This window comes from Panthera onca, chromosome A3 (genome assembly GCF_046562875.1).
Source record: "Panthera onca isolate mPanOnc1 chromosome A3, mPanOnc1 haplotype 2, whole genome shotgun sequence".
Lineage (NCBI taxonomy): Eukaryota > Metazoa > Chordata > Mammalia > Carnivora > Felidae > Panthera > Panthera onca.
In genome coordinates, this window is record NC_138341.1 from 117,413,603 (window position 1) to 117,432,108 (window position 18,506).

Below are 18,506 nucleotides of genomic sequence, written 5' to 3' on the forward strand. Positions count from 1 at the left end.
GGTTTGCTGTAAATACTCTTTTTCTGGTTTAAGAAAATTGTTGAATTTAATGGAATTTTTTTACTATATCTTTTATTTCTAAAGTTTTATTTTGAGAGAGAGTAAGCACAAGTAGGGGAGTGGCAGAGAAAGAGGGAGAGAGAGAGAGAATCCCAAGCAGGCTCCGTGCTGTCAGCACACAGCCCAACGTGGGGCTCAAACTTGTGAACTGTGAGATCATGACTTTAGCAGAAATCAAGAGCCGGACACTTAACCGACTGAGCCACCCAGGTGCCTCTGCTATATTTAGATGATCATATCTAAATACGCTTTCTTAATTTAGTAATGTGGTAAATTTTATAGAGATTTTTCTCCTTTCTTGACTTTTTTTGGATTAACTAAGTAGTTCCGCTTTTCTTATGTTAGTCTATTATTCTTTTAGTTCTCTAAAGATTACAACCTGCATCCTTGACTTTGTAAAGACTACTCTTAATTAGTACCTTTACCACTTCACAGATGATACAAGGACCTTAGAACACTTTTATTCCCTTCCTGACTTATGTAATATTGCTGTGAAGTATAATAGTTCTATATATAGTCTTACTGCTGCAAGATTTTGTTTCTGTTTTATACAATCAACATTACGATGAATATTTATTTAGCAGACCCTTTCACTCCTTTATTTCTGTGCTTCTGCTTAGGAGGGTCATTTTCCTTCCTAAAGAACTAAAGCAAAAGCCCAAAGAACTCTGCTCAGTATTTATTTTAATGCAATATTTGTCTTAAAATGTATTGTCCCCCTTTTTTTGAATAGTATTTTTGCTAAGAATTGTAGGTTGGTATTGATCTTCTTTCAGTACTTTTTGTGTCTGATTTGTTGTGGTTCCCAGCCTTTCTATTAGTCATCTATCAGTCTTCCTGCTACTCCTTTGAAGAATCCTTTGTTTTCTTCTGTCTGCCTTTATTTTCTCCTTATGTTGGGAGTTTTATCAGTTTTACTGTGACACCTAGGTGTGGTTTTCTTTGTGGTCTGTCCAGCTTGGTATTTATAGGGTTTCTTGAATCTTCGGCTTTCAAAACTTGCATTGGTTTCGGAAAAGTCTTGACCATTATTTCCTCAAATTTCTGTTTCATTTTATTTCTTCTGTCCTGTGAGTGCCAGTTACACATCCATTAGACTGCCATGTTTTAGGTTTCTTCATTCTCTTTTCTGTATTTTCCATTTTCCTCCTCAGGGCCTCAGTCTGGATACTTCCTGCTGGATTATAGTTTAGCTGTAACTAATCTATTAAACCCACCTATTTGCAGTCCTAATTTCAGTTACTGTATTTCTTAATTCTAGAATTTCCATTTGATTCTTTGTGATAGGTTCTGGTTCTCTGCCAAAGTTCTTCATCTTGTCACATATTTCCTTGGACACATTTAGTTATTGAAAAGCCCTTGTCCAATAACTCCAGTATGTACATCCCCTGGAGGTCTTTTTCTTTTTTCTGTTTTCTCTTTTGGTATGCATTTGGTCCTTTCTCTGCTATGGGGTGGCAGTGCCAGAAACTGTATATGAAAACAACTTGGCTCAGGATGATTTTCTGTTCTTCCAGAAAGGATTTACTTTTACTTCTTGAAGGCAGAGTAAAGCCGAACCAACTTAACCCAGTTGAACTGTTTCAGAGCTAGGTGTTTTGAGACAGTCTATTTGTACTTATCCCCATTCTAGTGTGCACTCTCCAGGGAATCCCAGAGAGAGCCTGTGGTATGTTCAAGCCACTCCTTCTTGGCAAACCCTGAACTCCAGTTTTTGTCTCTCTTACACCTTAAGATTGCTGGAAGCATTGTGTACTAGCTTCATGCACCTTCCTTGACCTCAGGTCTTGTCTGCCTTGGTAGTTCTGAATTCCAACTTTGATCTTCCTATCCTCATGAAACTGCTTCAGGCTCTGCTCGGCTTCTCAGCCTCATAACCTCCACTTTCTGCTTGGCTTCTTGGCTTCTTAGCTTCTCAGCTTCGTGCTGCTTATAAATTGGGAGATGCCTTAGGGTGCAAGCAGTATTTTGATACCAGAGTTGCCTGAATATTGTTTCCCTTCTCACTGGGGCGATCTTAACCTCTCGGATTATGGTTGCTTTGGTAATTTTTTAAAGCCTTGAGATTTTCTGGGTTTTGTTTTTTGTTTTTTGTATTTTACGTCGTTTTTTTTCACTTGTTCTTGGTGGGAGGGTTCAGTTTGTCTGCTACTAACTGGTTTTTCATGGCCAGAATCAGAAGTCATTAGAATTTTCTAATGTTGGGTCAGTCTGTATTACCGGAATAAACTAAGCTGAATAATGATATATTATCATTTTAGTACATTGTTGGACTTGATTTGTTAATATCTGACTTAATAATTTTGCCTTTGTTCATGAAAAGTTGGCTGGTCATTTTCCTTTCTATGCTTGCCCAGTTTTATTTTTTTTTTTTTAAATTTTTTTTTTTTTAACGTTTATTTATTTTTGAGACAGAAAGAGACAAAGCATGAACGGGGGAGGGTCAGAGAGAGGGAGACACAGAATCTGAAACAGGCTCCAGGCTCTGAGCCGTCAGCCCAGAGCCCGACGCGGGGCTCGAACTCACGGACCGCAAGATCATGACCTGGCTGAAGTCGGACACTTAACTGACTGAGCCACCCAGGCGCCCCTATGCTTGCCCAGTTTTAGCGCAAAGGTTATTTAGCTTCATAAAATAAGTTTTAGATATTTGTCTATTCATATGCTTTAAGAACAAAATTATCTTTTATTTCATTGTTTTGTAGAACTTTTTAAAAATATTTTTTCCGGGGGCCGCTGGCTGGGTCAGTTGGTAAAGTGTGCAACTCTTGATCTTGGGCTTGTGAGTTCAAGCCCCATGTTGGGGTTTAGAGATTACTTAAAAATAAAATCTTTTTTAAAAATATGTATCTATTCTATTAGGTTATATTATATAGTTCTTTTTCCATTCCTGATCTTCTTATTTGTACCTATCTCCTTCTTATTTTGATCAATCTGGCAGGGTTTGCTCATTTTATTAAGCCTTTATTATATGTTAGCTTATTATTTTATTAAATTTCTCCTCTCTTTGGGTTCATTGTATTATTCCTTCATTAATGTCTTAAATTGGATATTTAACTCATTTTTTTCCCAGTCCTTTTAAAAAATCTGTTTTGAAGCCTACGGATTTCCCTTTAAGTACGTTAGCCATATCTAACAAGTTAGGATATGTAATATTCCAACTTCCACTGCGATTTCTTTGACCAGTGGGTTACTTAGACATTTATGTTTTTGTTTTTTAAGTAAACTCAGTGCTCATTGTGGGACTTGAACTCACAACCTCAACATCAAGGATCACATGGTCCACCAACTGAGTCAGCCAGGTGTCCCTATTTTATTTGTTTTGAGAGAGAGAGAGAGAGGGAGGGAAGCAAGCAGGGGAGGTGCAGAGAGGGAGAGAGAGGATCCCAGGCAAGCTCCACACCAGTCAGTGCAGAGATCATGACCTGAGCCGAAACCAAGTCGAACGCTCAAATAACTGGGCCACCCACATGCCCCTTTTTGTTTGTCTTTAAACATGAGGTTTATATATCAGAACTTCATTCCTTTTTATGGCTAATATTCCATTGTACAAATATACCATAGTATCCATTCATCTACTTGGGTTGCTTCCACCTCTGACTACTGTGAATAATGCTGTGTGAATACTGGCATACAGGTATCTGTTTAAGGCTGTTTTCAGTTCTTTGGGGTACATACCTACGAGTGGGATTTTTTAGTTATATGGTAATTCGATGTTTAACTTTCTGAGAAACAGCCAGACCACAGCAGCTGCGCTGGTTCACATTCCTACCAGCAATGCACAAGGGTTCCAGTCTCCCCACATCTTTGCCAACATTTGTTTTTTCGGGGTTTTGGTTTTGGTTTTTTGTTTTATAATCGTGGTATCTTACGGTTTTGGTTTGCAGTTCCCTAATAACTGATGATGTTGAGGATGCTAGTGACCATTTGTGTATCTTTGGAGAAAGATACACTGTCTATTCAAGGTCTTGCTCCTTTTTAATTGGATTACTTTTTTGTTGAGTTGTAGGAGTTCTTTATGTTGTCTGGATATTAGCACTTTGTTAGATATGTAATTTGCAAGTAATTTGCCCATTCTTTGGGTTGTCATCACACTTTCTTCATGGCATCCTTTGATGCATAAAAGTTTTTAGTTTTAGTGAAGCCAAATTTATCTTTTGTTGCCTGTGCTTTTGGTGTCTTAAACTACTTCCCAATCCAAGGTCATGAAGATATGCTGTTTTTATCTAAGAGTTTTATAGTTTAGCTCTTAGATTCATTCTTAAGGGTCCAACTTCATTCTTTTGCTTGTGGATAGTTCTCCCAGCACTCTGTGGAAGAGACTGTTCTTTCCCATCCACACTCATTCTGGAATGACAGAATTTCTGCACCCAGAGAAACTCAGTCAATAATTTTCCATTGTTATAGTCAAGAAATTTGCTGTTTAATTCATTTCTTTAGCAGAAAGATTCCTTTGGCTGCTTCCCCCCCCCTCCCCCCCCCCCATGTCTTCCATTTTACTATAAATGTGAATTTGCTTGGGATTCATTTGGCTTCCTGACTCTGTCAGGTGTCAGTAGCCATTTCTGGAAAATCCTAAATTACAATCTCTTTGAATGTGTCTTCTCTTCCATTCCGTCCGCTCCCTTCTGGCAGAGCTAACAGATGTACACTGTGGCCCTCATTCTTTTCCATGGCTCTTAGTCACTTTGTAAATAGTCTCTTCTTTTTCATATTTAGTTGCTTCTTTTATTTCTTAGAAAATGAAGTACCCAAGTGCAGTCTTATGGTTGGGAATTCTCCGGAGAATCTTTCCCTTTTATTCCTACTCTACTGTAGACCAAACGTCTCTACCACCTGCCTTGAGTGGGAGGTGGGAGTGGCTCAGTTTATTCCCAGCAGCTTAGCTATTCATTTAAAAAGACATCTCGTTTTGTCATCAAGCAGTTTGAGTGTTTCGCACCAGGAGCCTTTGGCTCCTGTTCCCTCTCCTAGTCCTGACTGGCTGGCAGCAGGGTTTATTCTTTGTGCTGCTTCCCAAGTGGTCCTTGTTTCTGTGATGGCCTGATTTTTCTCTTGCACTAGTCCAGACCTCAGGTTTTATCTCCTTCCATTGTCTTCTATCTCTTTTCAGAGCACCTCCATCCCTGCCTTCAGCTACCGGTTTACATATCAATGGATAAATGTCAAGCTTTTCATCGTTTTCTAGCAAGAACTTTCTGGTGAATGTTCATGTGCCATTTGCTGTTCCTATATCTGTTCAGCTCCTTTTAAATCACTGCTTTCCTAATGAGGCAAAATTCTTCCGTAATGAGCTCCTGTAAGTAGATCACCGTGGGAGAGGGACCACACCAGCAGGAGCTCCGAAGGCACAGGGATGGGTGCCATCTTCAGCCTTGTCTTCTCCCCTGGCAGTGACCGAACTGCTTACAGTGCAGAGCCCCCCACCCCTTGGTGCTGGACCAGGTTCGGGAAAGCTCTTGCCGCAGTCCATACCCCCTTTTTAAATTTCAAATAAGAGATTACTGGCTTCTCAAAACTGCCATCTTTATCTAGACTTGCAATCCTTACAGCCCTCCTCCTGGGGCTACTATCACAGGTGGGGCAGGCAGCCTACTTCACACCCAGCGCTGCTGGATTTCTGTTTGCTCTTTACTCTGTTTTGCATTGCAGTGATTCTGCGGGGGTTGGGAAGCAGTGCTCTCTTTAGGCCACAACTTTATTTTTTTTACTTTTTTTTTTTTTTTTTTTTTTTTAAGTTTATTTTCAGAGACAGAGTGAGTAGGGGAGGGAGGGGAAAGAATCCCAAGCAGGCTCTGCACTGTCAGTAGAGAGCCCGGTGCGAGGCTCAAACTCACGAACCTGAGCTGAAATCATGAGTCAGACGCTTAACCAACTGAGCTATCCAGGCTTCCCTGTGCCACAACTTTAAAACTAGAAGTCACACTAAAAGATCAGTCTTATATTCCTGGGCTGAACACGTCCTGGTTAACTCTCCTGTTAAGATTCTATTTGCTTATATTTTATTCAAGACTTTTACCTTTATGTTCAGAACAAAAGCAGTCTATTTTTGGCATGTCCTGTCTGTTCTTAGGGCTCCTGAAATTAGCGGTGTCGTTTCCTGTGTTTATTTACTCTCTGGAACAGTCTGAATATATAACACCAGGATTATCTGTTCCTTGAAGGTTTTGTAAAATGACACCTGTAAAACTACATAGTTTAGCTTGGTTCGTTTTTCTGGGAAGACTTTTAACTTATTCAGTTTTTTAAAAACAGCTTTGGTGTAATAAGATTTTCTGTTTCTTGATTCTGTGATAATTCATGTTTTCCTGGAAATTTTTTCCATTTAAACTCAGTTTTCAAATTTATTGCCATAAAATATCCTTAGGAACTAGGGGATGGGGTTCGCTTTATCTGTATTGCTTGCATTTTTTTGCCACGAGAGCTTCATGTGTGAATAAAATGAAGACCAGATGGCATTCACCAAATGATGACTGATATCCTAAGGTGGTGGGGAGGGGAGTAAGAGCAACAACCCTGATCCTGCCTTCTACCCCAGCAACCCCTGTGCTCTGCTCAGTCTTTCTCCACCTTCTCTTTCTCAGTTTTAGGGAAAGTCCTCAGTGCTGTGGGCAGTGCCCAGCTACTGATGTCCCAGAAATTCCAGCAGTTCCGGGGCCTCTGTGAGCAAAACCTGGTGAGTGTGGTTCTTCCTCCTCCACTGCAGGGCTGCCAGCCACCGGCTGCCCGCCAGCTGTCCACCTGGATTAGCCCCCCCCTCCTCCTCTACCCCCAAGCCTCTGACCTCCTCCCTAATATGGAGAAGGTGCTGGTGACAAGTGTCCGTGCCCAGCACAAGGGAAGGGCCAGGGATGGTCCTTCCAAATTTCTACTACTTCTTGAAATAGAAAAGTGAACCCTCTGTGAAAAGAGCCACATGAAACTTAAAAATCTCTTAGCATTGATTTATTTATATTAAACATCCTCTAAGAAGATGGGTAAGAACTAAAGACATACCACCACGAGGCTTGGTGGTTTGCTTTTTCTTTCAATCTTATCTCTCAGGAGGGTAGCTTTTCCTGTGGAAGCCTCTCCAGACGGCCAGGGGTGGTGTGCTCCTAGGGCTGGAGGACAGTGGCCAGTGTTTGTCTCCGGACCTGCAAGGGTTTGGGGCTTACTTGGCTGGGGCAATCACCATGAGGAATATGTCCCCAGAGAACCCCACGGATTCTGTAATCATACCCACCTGGCAGTGATCCTGACTTCTCCCTGCCTCACTGTAAGACCAGGGCCAGGAACTTCTTCTTTTACAGAACAGTTTTCTGCCCGGCACACATTGGGAACACGGAGGCCTCAGTCCCATGTATGTGCCGGGCCTGCTCTCATGATGGGACTCTTTCTCTCAAAGATCTGCACCATCAGATCTGGCAGTGAGCAGGAAATGGCTTCCTTCCCTCATATAGATACTGACCGTGAGAACAGCAGAGCACGACTAGGCCTCAAGAGACCCTAACCAGGGCTGGCAGGGGTGGGGTACTTGGGGTGGGGTGCAGGACAGGCCTCTGCCTCGTTTGCCCCACTGATCCCCACCTCCCCCACAGAACCCTGAAGCCAACCCGCGTCCAACAGCCCAGGACCTGGCAGGGTTCTGGGACCTGCTACAGCTGTCCATCGAGGACATCAGCATGAAGTTTGATGAACTCTACCACCTCAAGGCCAACAGCTGGCAGCTGGTGGAAACCCCCGAGAAGAGGAAGGTGAGCATGGAGCAGTGCGGAGGGGAAGTCCAGGGACAAATTCCTGGTCGGCAATAACGCTGCCCACATCGGTCAGTGCTGCTTGGCTCCCTTCTCCGTGTGTCGTCTTTGAGCTGGGGGCTCACGTCCATCAGTGCGCGGGGTCCATGCTCGGCTCTCGTCCAGCATGCCGCTCGCTCTGTGTAGTGGAAGCCGCCCCCTGAAGCATGCCATCCCACCCTGCATGTTAAGAAATGGGGCTCCTAAGAGACACGTGCCACAGCCCAGAGCGCTAGCATAGATGTGGCTGTTGGAACTTTGGAGGCAGAAAAACAGTCCTCCTGGGGCCAGCCTCTTCCCGGAGGCACAGGCTTCCTTCTGTAAAACTGTGGCACCCAGTGACCCCTGTGGTTATTGGACTGTGGCCCTTGTGAGTTCTGATCCCTAGAAAAGCATGTGAAATGTGGCCTGGGAGTCAGAGGCTCTAAACTTAAAGCCCATCTCCAGCCATGTGACTCAGGCTGTCAATGGTTCAATGCAAGGGTGGGAACAGGTGATCTCTCCATCCCTTCCTGCCAGAACACTGTAGGATTCTAAGCTTGCTTTCTGCTCCTATGCCTTGTGCTATTCCCACTATCATCGCTTCTTGTGGCTTTCTGATTCCAAATGTGTGTTGCTTGTGCCCGATGTGGGGAGGCTGGGGTGGAGACTCCAACTGCCGGCAATATAGCGGGTGGTAGCGCCACACAAAAGGTGCACCTTTATTTTATTTTTCTTCCCTCCTCACTGTCTCACTAAAGGAAGAGAAGAAACCACCCCCTCCAGTCCCAAAGAAGCCAGCTAAATCCAAGCCGGCAGTGAGCCGCGACAAGGCCTCCGATGCCGGGGACAAGCAGCGTCAGGAGGCCCGCAAGAGACTCCTGGCGGCCAAGCGGGCGGCTTCTGTGCGGCAGAACTCAGCCACAGAGAGTGCGGACAGCATCGAGATTTACGTCCCTGAGGCCCAGACCCGACTCTGAGACCAGGAAGCGGGAAGCAAACAATTTTAAGTCATTAAAAAAACAAAAACAAAAAACACAAACTAAATGTGAATGGAACACAATTTTCTCAACCTTTAGGATGGTTATTCTGTCCAGAGACCCTGAGCCAACTTTCAAATTGACACATACAAGGGCTCACGATTTGGCTTTTTTGGGTCCCTCCCAGCTTTAGGTTTATGAAGACTTCATACAAAAGAAAGTCAACAAAAATACGAAACTATAAAACGTTTTTCCCCCTCTTGCTGGCCGCGGTGGACTAGGTAGACGGACCTCGGCAACTCCCGGCCCAGCCTCCGGACTGCGGTCTTTTTACTTGTTCTATCTAACGGGGACTCGCACTAGCTTGTTTACAAGACGAGGACAGTCCGAGGACAGCCTGGGGCCCCTGCCATGTCCTTCCTTCTCCTCCAGCCACCCTGCTCTGACCTTGCAGTTTTCATTCTTACGTTTTTCTCTTTTCCCTTCAGAGCCCACACAGGGGTCACCGTCCTAGCTGTCGGCTTGCTGGTTCTCAGCCCTGTCTGTGGTTGAGAGCCCAGAGGACAGAGGTGGATACGCACCCCTGCCCAAGTGCTCACACACACTCACATGCACACGCAGGTACAGGCTCCCCACAGCAGAAGCAGCCAGCCCCAGGCAAGGGGGACGGGGGGTCCTCGCCTCTCCGAGAAGGGGAGGAGGGTTGAAGTCTTTGGGGAAAAAATGAGATAAAAGCCACAGTTACCACGCTCCAGACTCCCGCCTTTTTCTTCTCACCAACCCCCTGTTCCTTCAGTAAAATGTTTGATTCAGAGTGACTTGCAGGGGACGCTCGAGAGAGGAACCCCATTTTCCAGGGGCTGTCTGTCCCTGGCCAAGCCTGTGTACAGTACCTGAGGGGCGGGTGGCTGCGTCTGTACGTATGTGTACATATGCACATAGACCTTAGAGTGTATATTTAACAAACGCCCCTCTGCTCACCCATGCCCACCAGCGCCGCCGCTGGCTCTCGGGGCACCTGGCAGGAGGCGGGTGTGTGAATAGCATATATTTTTACATGTACTATATCTAGGTGTGTGTACAAGTGTGTGTAAAAATATATACCTTGTGTGTAAGCGGCCTTTTTTTGGTCTCCCACCTGCCCCCTGCCGTGGGCCCATCTGCCCAGCCTCTTGAGTTTTCTGGGGTTTTGTTTTTTGTTTTTTTTACCCCAATATTCCTTCTCTCTCCCTGCCCCCCAGCCCCACTCCCAGGGTGTCATGAGCCCTGAGCTGCAATGGCCCGGGCCTGCAGGGTTGGGGGCAGGCAGGGCGAGGGGGAGGCCCAGCCCTCAGCGAGCTCAGTGCACGAGGAGGGCTGCTCTCTACCATGGAGACAGAGCTGGCATTAGAGACGTCCTCGTGTCTGGCACTTGCTGCAGGGGCCCCGGGTGAACTGAGGGCCTGCTCTGGGGCCCCATTCCAGCTTGGCCGCCGTCTGTGACCTTGGGCAAGTCACTTGACCTCTGTGTGCCTCAACTTCCTCCTCTGTAAAATGGGGACAGTCCCTGCCCCTCCCTACCTCACAGGCATGTTGTGAGAATAAATGAGGTAACGTGTACCAAGGGCTCATGGTGTTCTTGCAGCGGGATGGGCCAGGTTGGGGTGAGGTGGGTGAAGTGGACTCCCAAACTCCCGAAGAGACTGAGCCAGGCCCCCTTCCACATGGCAACTCTCAGAGACAGGCGGACCTGAGCGTAAACCCGTAATTCCAACTCTAGCACAACCCAGGTCATGGCCCTGGGCAAGAGAACAGCTCTCCATTCCCTCACCTGAAAAATGCACAGCATCTACTTTAACCTGCTTCCTGTAAGAAACAAGTACTTTAACTCATAGTTTCTACGTGAGAGCCACGATGGGCTGCCCTCACCCACAACACAGTCCCAGCTCGGCTCGCACAGCTCCCAGGACGGGGTGCGTGGCACCCCCAGCCGCTACCTCCCCCTGACAGTTACAGGCACTGATCGCACTTCCTGAGCACCTGCTCTCCCAGGCCAGGGCCTGGCAGTCAGTCACAGAATTCATGCTCTAGTTGGGGAGAGAGAGAGACACTGAACAAATCCCATGTGAGTTCAAGTCTCCAACAGGTGGCAGAAAAGCAAGGCCAGGAGGCTGTGGGAAGCTGTGACAGCGCCACCAAACTGGGCAGGAGCACTCTGATAGAGCCCAGGAGGACAGTGGCTATTCACTTGCTTTGGGGGATGTCGAACCTGGGGAAAGTGCCTTCTGGGCAGAACAACGTTCAGCACCAACGCCCAGTGGTAAGAACATGCCTTTTAGGAAGTTCTTGGGCCAAGCTGAGCTTCAGACACCTGGCCTCCTCACTTGGCCCCACCCAGCTAAGAGGCAGTGACCCCTGGCTCTGGATGCACAGAACTGCCTTCCCAGGAGCTTTGTTCAGGCTGCCTCTGTGGGGCCCTTCCAGAACTCATCCCACCCTGTGGGCCAGACCCCTGCACTCAGAGCAGCATGCCCTCATCTCTGGATCCTGTTAGTGGTGGCTGAGCACCTGCTGACTGTGGGTGGCTCTCATGACATCCTGGGGCTGGAGCCTCCCTGGCCCTACACTGTTCTGAGACCCGGCTGGGGGGTGACTAGAAGGGTAAGTGAAGAGGTTTCAGGTTGCCCTGGGCACTGAGTCAGACATTCAGAGGTGAGCGAACACAAGAGGTGGCCAGGCTGGACTTGAGGGCCACTGTCCAGCTAGCAGCCCAGCTCTACTCCTGACAGGCCTGAGAGGACGAGCATGGACCTTTACCCTCAGGGCCTGAGTGTTTCTGCTACAGCAGGGGAGAGGCCTTAAGGGTTGGATCAGGGTCTCTGGCAGGGATCCTGCACTCCCTATAGCAGAGCACAGCGAGAGGGAAGCACCTGGGGTGCAGAATCTGGGCCTCCACTCCCAGCCCTGCTGTCACCACAGTGGGGGACCCCCCAACCAGTTGAAAGAATTGTATAACAAACACCCAGTCAACTTTTGCCGTATTTGCATCATCCCTCACAGGTACATACAAACATTCCCCCCCTCCCCTGGAGCCGTTTGAAAGTAAGTTGCATACACCATACTTTACCCCCAAACACACCAGGCAACTCCTGAGAATAAGGACATTCCTGCACAACCACAAAATACCATCGTTACTCTCTAATTTAACAAAGGAGTGGTCCACGTGCACCCCTCCTTACCCAGGAGACTGCCCAGGGCCCAGACATTAATACCAAAGCACAGCCACACTCCAAATGCCCCAATAATGTCGTCTATGCCTCTTCCTTTGTACCCACCCAGGATCCACTTAAGGATTATTCACTGCTTTCAGTTATCATGACTCTTAAGTCAGAAGAATCTGAATCAGAAACAGTTTCCCTACTTTTTTGTTTTTCACGACACTGACGTCTTTTACGTGTCCAAGTAACTTGTAGATTGTTGCATGATCTGAATTTATATGTTCTCATGACTGGGTTCAGATTAAATGGTCTGAACAAGAATATGGCTACGATGATATCCCATTCTCTGTGCTTCCATCACGGAATCATCTGTCACTTTAGGGAAAGACCAACAGCAGCTTCCCAGAGAAGCTGGGAATGAGTCCTCAGCCTCTGCATTTCCAAAGCCCCGTCCTTGAGGGAACAGAAAGGATCAAGGGACTGCAGACTGTGGGATGGTGCTGGGGAAGAGGCAGAGGGAGCAGGGAGCCTGTGCACCGACTCTGGGTCCCTGAGAACCACACTTAGGGCCACAGATCCCCTTCCGGACTCCCTACTCTGCCAGGGTCGTGAGTTCCCAAGCCTTGTGTATTCCCTACCAATGGCCTGAGAGCAGAAGGGAATGCCCAGCTGCAGCCTGGGGCAGCACTGGGTTCAGAGGTCTTATGGCCAGGACAGCAGGACAAAGCCATTGCCACCAGTGGCCTGCCAGCCAGGAACCATGTGGACACCAGCACAGGTAAGTGCTGGTGAGGATCCTCAGACCAATTGAGAAACATTCCTACGACCATCACCAGACTGGAGTTTCTAAGAGAAATGTAGAATGAAGTTGTGTCTCCTGAGCTTCGGAACCTGGCTGATCTGAAAACTCACCGTGGCTCCTACTGCCCCTCCTTAAGGCAGCCAGAGGAACTTTATAAAAATCCTGCCTCCACTAGCTCCAGAAGTCACCCTCTCTGCTCAGAAGCCTTTGCAGCCTGCCCAGTGCCAGCAGGAGAAAATCCAGCCCCTTCGCCTTGGCCTCAGAGGCCCCTGCCCCCCTTTCCAGCTGCACCTCCCATGAGATCCCATCCTGAGCTCTGTCCTCCAGCCTCACCTCAGGCCTTGCAGGGACAGCCATGGCTCTCCACAAATGCAGTGAACATTTACTCCTTCCTCAGCCCTCAGGCCAGTTGGCAGTTCCTCAGGGAAACCCTCCCACAGTACCCGGGCCAGGCCAGGTTGATGAAAAACCTCTGCTCTAGACTTGGAGCACAAGAGCCACTTCACTTTTCCTTCTTTGTTTCTGTCACTGATGTGATACTTCCAGCCATATGATTTTAAGTGAATATCTGTCTCTACCAGCAGACAGTAGGCTCCCCGAGGGCAGGAATCGAGTTTTTTCACCAGCCCCAGTGCCTAACACAGAGGGGAGCTTCAAGAACTATTACTTCCTAAATATTTTCCCCCCTTGTTGGGGGAAGGAGAGGTGGGACTTCACAGAGAAGATAATAATTTGAGCTGGGCTTTGAAGGATGAGGAGGAGTTCTCCAAGCTGTGGCAAAGAAAGGCACAATAAGCACAGAGGCAAAAGTGTGAGGCTGCTGCAGCTCAGGCAGGAGCCTTGAATGCCAGGTTAAGTAGTAGGGCTTTCACCAACTTTGAATGGAGCAGGAACATTTCCTTCCACAGAACCCAGCTTCCCATGAGACAGGGGTCCCCTGTCCCAGCCTCCAGGGGGCCATGGTACCCTAGTGACCCAGCCAGCATCAGGGTTTGTCTCTGGAACATGTCTGCAGCACCCAAACCTTAACAGGAAACCTAGGCCCTTGGGGGTCCTCAGCTGCTAATGCCTTCAACTTTCTATAGACTGACAACTCCCACATCTGAATCTGCAACCTGTACATTTCCTTGAACTCCACACTTCCCACTCACATCTCCACTGTGATGTCTAACAGGTGCTATCAAAATGAACATGTCCACCAACTAGTAAACGGAGTAAGAAGGGTCAGAAAGTTGCCACTCAGCAACCATCATAATAACTGAATCACCAGTGGGTGTTAAAAGTCATGGGTGACAGTTTGATGAGGAATAGAATATTCGTTCTCCAATGAGCACCCCACAAATTACTTATTAATGAACATACTGATTACAAAAGGGAAAAATGGTAACTTTCTGATGAAGAAAGCTGGCAGACACTACCTTAGCTAGATGGCCAAACTTATTGCCAATGAGGGGAAAAATTAACATCATACATCTCCTGATAAGACACACTGAGAAGGGCATAACATCATTTCGGTGATATTCCTGTCAAAAATCCATAACTTGAAGCTAATCATAAGGGAGCACCAAGTAACTGGCCTGGACTCTCCAAAAATGTTAATGTCATGAAAAGCAAAAGGTAAGAACAGTCCCACATTGAAAGAGATGAAAGACATCTCAAAAGATGCATAAAAAGCACTTGACAAAACCCAACACCCTTTCATGATACAAAAAGCCAGAACTGAACTTCTCCAAGCTGATAAAGGGCATCCAAGAAAAATCCACAGCTCACATCATATTTAATGGTGAAAGACTGAGCTTTTCTCCTAAGATCAAGAACAAGACAAGGACACCCACTTTACTTCTTCTTCTGTTCAACACTGTAGAGGAGGGCAATGTTGCCCCCAACCAGGGCAATTAGGCAAAAGGATGAATTAACTAATGAATGAATGGCATCTGGATTGGGAAGAAAGAAGCTGCACTATCTCTATTTGCAGATAACATAATGTTTCATATAGGAAATCCTAAAGCATCCATAAAAGAACTCATAAATGAGTTCAGCCATGTTCCTGGAAATAAGATCAATACACAAAAACCAACTGTATTTCTACTAAGATACAATAAAAAACAGATATTCAGTATTTGTCCCTGTTTCCTGGCACATAGCTCCTAAAACCCTTGGGAATCTCTGAGATGATGAAGGGTCTTCTCATGCTAATTAGAAGACTGGTGGTTGGGGACCCCTAGGAAGCTTCAAGGTAGGGTCTGACTGACAGGGAGACCAGGGCATGATTAGAGGACTTGGACTTTCAACCTCACTTCCCCAACCTCCAGGGAGGGAAGAAGGGATGGAGATTGAGTCAATCAACAACCAATGATTTAATCATGCCTGTGTAAGGAAGCCTCCAACAAAACCCCTACACAACAGGGTTTGGAGAGCTTGGGTTGGCTGGGACGATGGCATGCCTGGAGAGGGTGTGGAAGCTTTCCCCACCCCCACCTTGCTGTATGTACCTCCTGCCATTTGGTTGTTCCTGAGTTGTATCCTTTACAGTAAGCCAGTAACAGTAAGTTTTCCTGAGTTCTGTGAATTCTAGCAAATTATTTATCCTTGTGGGAGGATGCAGGAACCCCCAGTTTATAGCTAATCAGACAGAAATGTGGGTAACCTGGAGACCTAATATTTGCATATGGCATCAGATATGACAGCAATCTTGTGGGATTGAGCCCTTAAACCTATGGAGTCTGACACTAACTCCAGGTAGTCAGAGTTAAAATTGAACTGAATTGTTGAACACCCAGTTGGTGTCCAGAAAACTGGAGAATTGGTTGGTATAGAGAAAATACCCACACATTAGGTGTCAAAAGTGTTGTAAACAGTCCAAGTATAGGGAACACTCTAAAAATAAACTTAAGGAAACAATTCCATCTACAATACCATCAAAAATAATAAAATACTTAGGATAAAGTTGAACAGAAAAAGCATAACCCTTGTACAGTGAAAACTACACAACATCATGAAGAGAAATTCTGAAAGATCGAAATAAAGGGAAAGACATTTCACATTCATGGATCTGAAGACTTCATATTAAGGTGGTAATACTCCATTATGGTACTGGTAATACAAATTCAACAATTTTTAGCAACCACCCCCCCTACCTTTTATGCAGAAATTGATAAGCCGATCTTAAAATTCATATGAAAATGCAAGAGAATCTAAAAAGCCAAAACAATCTTGAAAAGGAAGAACAAAGCTGTATGACACATTTCCTGATTTCAAAACTTACTACAAAACTATAGAAATCAAGATTGTGTGGTGCTGGCAGAAGGACAGACAAATCTATCAATGAAATAGAATTTAGAGTCCAGAGAGAAACACACACATTTAAGGAACTGATTTTCAACAAGGGTGCCAAGAACTTCAATGGGGAAAGAACAATCTTAACAAGGCGTGCTAGAACAATTGGACAGCCAAATGCAAATGAACAAAGTTGCACCGTTACCTCACCCCACACACAAAATACACTCCAAGTGGATTAGAGACCTAAACTTAAGAGTGAACACCATAAAATGCTTAGAATAAAGCACACAGGTATAAACCCTCATGACCTTGGATTCGGCAATGGTTTCTTGGCTAGAATGCCAAAGGCACAAGAAACCAAAGAAAAAAAAAAAAACAGATAAACTTCTCAAAGTTAATAACATTTGTGCTTTTTGAAAATATCAAGAAAATGAAAAGATAACCCACAGAATAGGAAAATACATTTACAAGTCATATATCTGCTAAGGGTGTGATAGCCAGAATATATAAAGGACCTTTGCAACCCAACAACAAAAAGCAAACAACCAGATTTATGAGCAAAATATCTGAATAACCATTTCTCCAAAGAAGATATACAAATGTCCAATAAGCATATGAAAAGATGCTCAACACAGCATGTCATCAGGGAAATGCTAATCAAAACCACAATGAGCTACCACTTCACACCCACCAGGATGGCTGGAAGACAAGTATTGGTGAGGTGGTGGGGAAACAGGGGTATGTGAAATGGTGTGACCTTGTTGAAAACAGTCCCTCAAAATGTAAACATAGTTATCAACCCAGCAATTCCACTCTCAGATATAGATCCAAAAAAGTGAAAACACACACACACACACACACACACACACACACACAAATATGTGCACCAATGTTCACAGCAGCACTATTCATGATGGGCAAAAAGTATAAATAACCCAAATGCCCATAAAGATGAATGGAAAAGAAAAATGTGGTCTCTCTATGCAATGGAATATTATTCAGCCTTAAAAAGGAAGAAAATTCTGACAGATGCTGTAAGATGGATGAAAATTGAAGACATTATGCTAAGAGAAATGAGCCAGTCACAAAAGGACAAATACTGAATGATTCCACTTACATGAGGCACCTAAAATAGTCAAATGCAGAGACAGAAAATAGAATGGTGGGTGCCCAGCGGCTGAGGGAAGAGAATAGGGAGTCAGCGTTTAATGGGTGTGGAATCTCAGGTGGGGAGAATGAAAGCGTTCTGGATGGATGGTGGTGAAACTTGCACAACAGTGTGACTATACTTAATGCCACTCAACTATACATTTTCAAATGGTTAAAATGGTTATTTTTATTTATTTATTTTTAACACACACACACACACACACACACACACACACACACACACACAGACTGGATTGGCTCCTGGACCAGAAAAAAAATTTCCGGGTAGGACATTGCTGGGATCATTGACAAAACTTGACTATGGATTGTAAATCAGATAACAGTATTGAATCACTGTTAAAATTTTCCTGATGTTGATAAATGTGCTATGGATATGGAAAAGAATCTCCTTTTTAGGAGATACTCACTGAAGTATCTCCAGGTAAAAGGGCATGGTGTGTGCAAGTTACTCTCAAATGATGCTAGCAGAGGGCAGGGACACACATACACACACACAGAAAAGAGTATTATAAAGACAAATATTAACAATTGGAGAGTCTGGCTGACCTCTTTGTATAGTTCTTATGACTTTATTCTAAATCTGAAATCATTTCAAAGTTAATAGTTTAAAAAAATTAAGAGATCCAAAACAAAACTCTCATCTCTTCCCAAACCTGCTCTTTCCATAGCCAACCCGTCTGATTAAGTGGCAGCTCCCTCTCCTGCAGCTCAAACCAAAACCCTTGGGAGTCATCTTTGACTCTTCCACATACATTCCAATCCATGTGTAAATCCTACTGGATTCAACTTCAAAAATCTCCAGAACCCCACCCCTTCTCCCCAGCTACCATGCTAGTCTGAGCACATCATCTCGCTGAAAAGCTCCTCACTGGTCTCACCCAGAGGAATTCGGTTAAAACATAAGCCAGATCATGTCACCCTTCTGCTCAGAACTCTGATGTCTCATGGTGGCCTACAAGGAGCCCCAGGCTAGGTCTAGGTCCCCACTGCTTCTCAGACCTCATCTCCCACCCCTCACTCCCCACCCCCTCTTCACACTCACACTTGCCTCTGGCTGCTCCTAGACCAGAGCTGGGCAAAATCCCCCTACCTGTCTCCAACACTCACTGGGTATGGTTCACTCTGTTACCGCTGCAAGTTGGCCCAAATGTCACTTCCCAGGAGGTATCCCCCCTTCCTGCCTGTTTCTTTCTCTCTCCTGTCCCTCTGCTTTATTCTCCTTCAGGGAACTCATTTCTCTCTCCAGGTCATGTATGTAGCAGCT

At 45.5% G+C, this 18,506-nt stretch overlaps 1 protein-coding gene and 1 long non-coding RNA gene across 12 annotated transcripts in view; one reads left to right on the forward strand and one right to left on the reverse strand.

Annotated features, from left to right (window-relative positions):
• The window catches only part of DLGAP4 (DLG associated protein 4), a 199,059-nt gene extending 188,666 nt beyond the window's left edge, over positions 1-10,393 (forward strand). For 10 of the 11 annotated variants that reach the window (XM_060617117.3, XM_060617131.3, XM_060617109.3 and 7 more), the window contains 3 exons: positions 6,645-6,736; positions 7,641-7,796; positions 8,576-10,393. In XM_060617117.3, the coding sequence (XP_060473100.1) occupies positions 6,645-6,736; positions 7,641-7,796; positions 8,576-8,794 (467 nt within the window). In that variant the 3' untranslated portion in view covers positions 8,795-10,393. Of the gene's footprint in view, positions 1-6,644; positions 6,737-7,640; positions 7,868-8,575 lie in introns of all 11 variants that reach the window. The other variant, XM_078444100.2, reaches the window with a different exon arrangement.
• LOC144615880 (uncharacterized) overlaps positions 9,122-18,506 on the reverse strand; it is a 46,577-nt gene continuing 37,192 nt past the window's right edge. The window contains exon 3 of the long non-coding RNA XR_014137440.1: positions 9,122-9,504. This is a non-coding gene — a long non-coding RNA (uncharacterized LOC144615880). The remainder of the gene's footprint in view (positions 9,505-18,506) is intronic.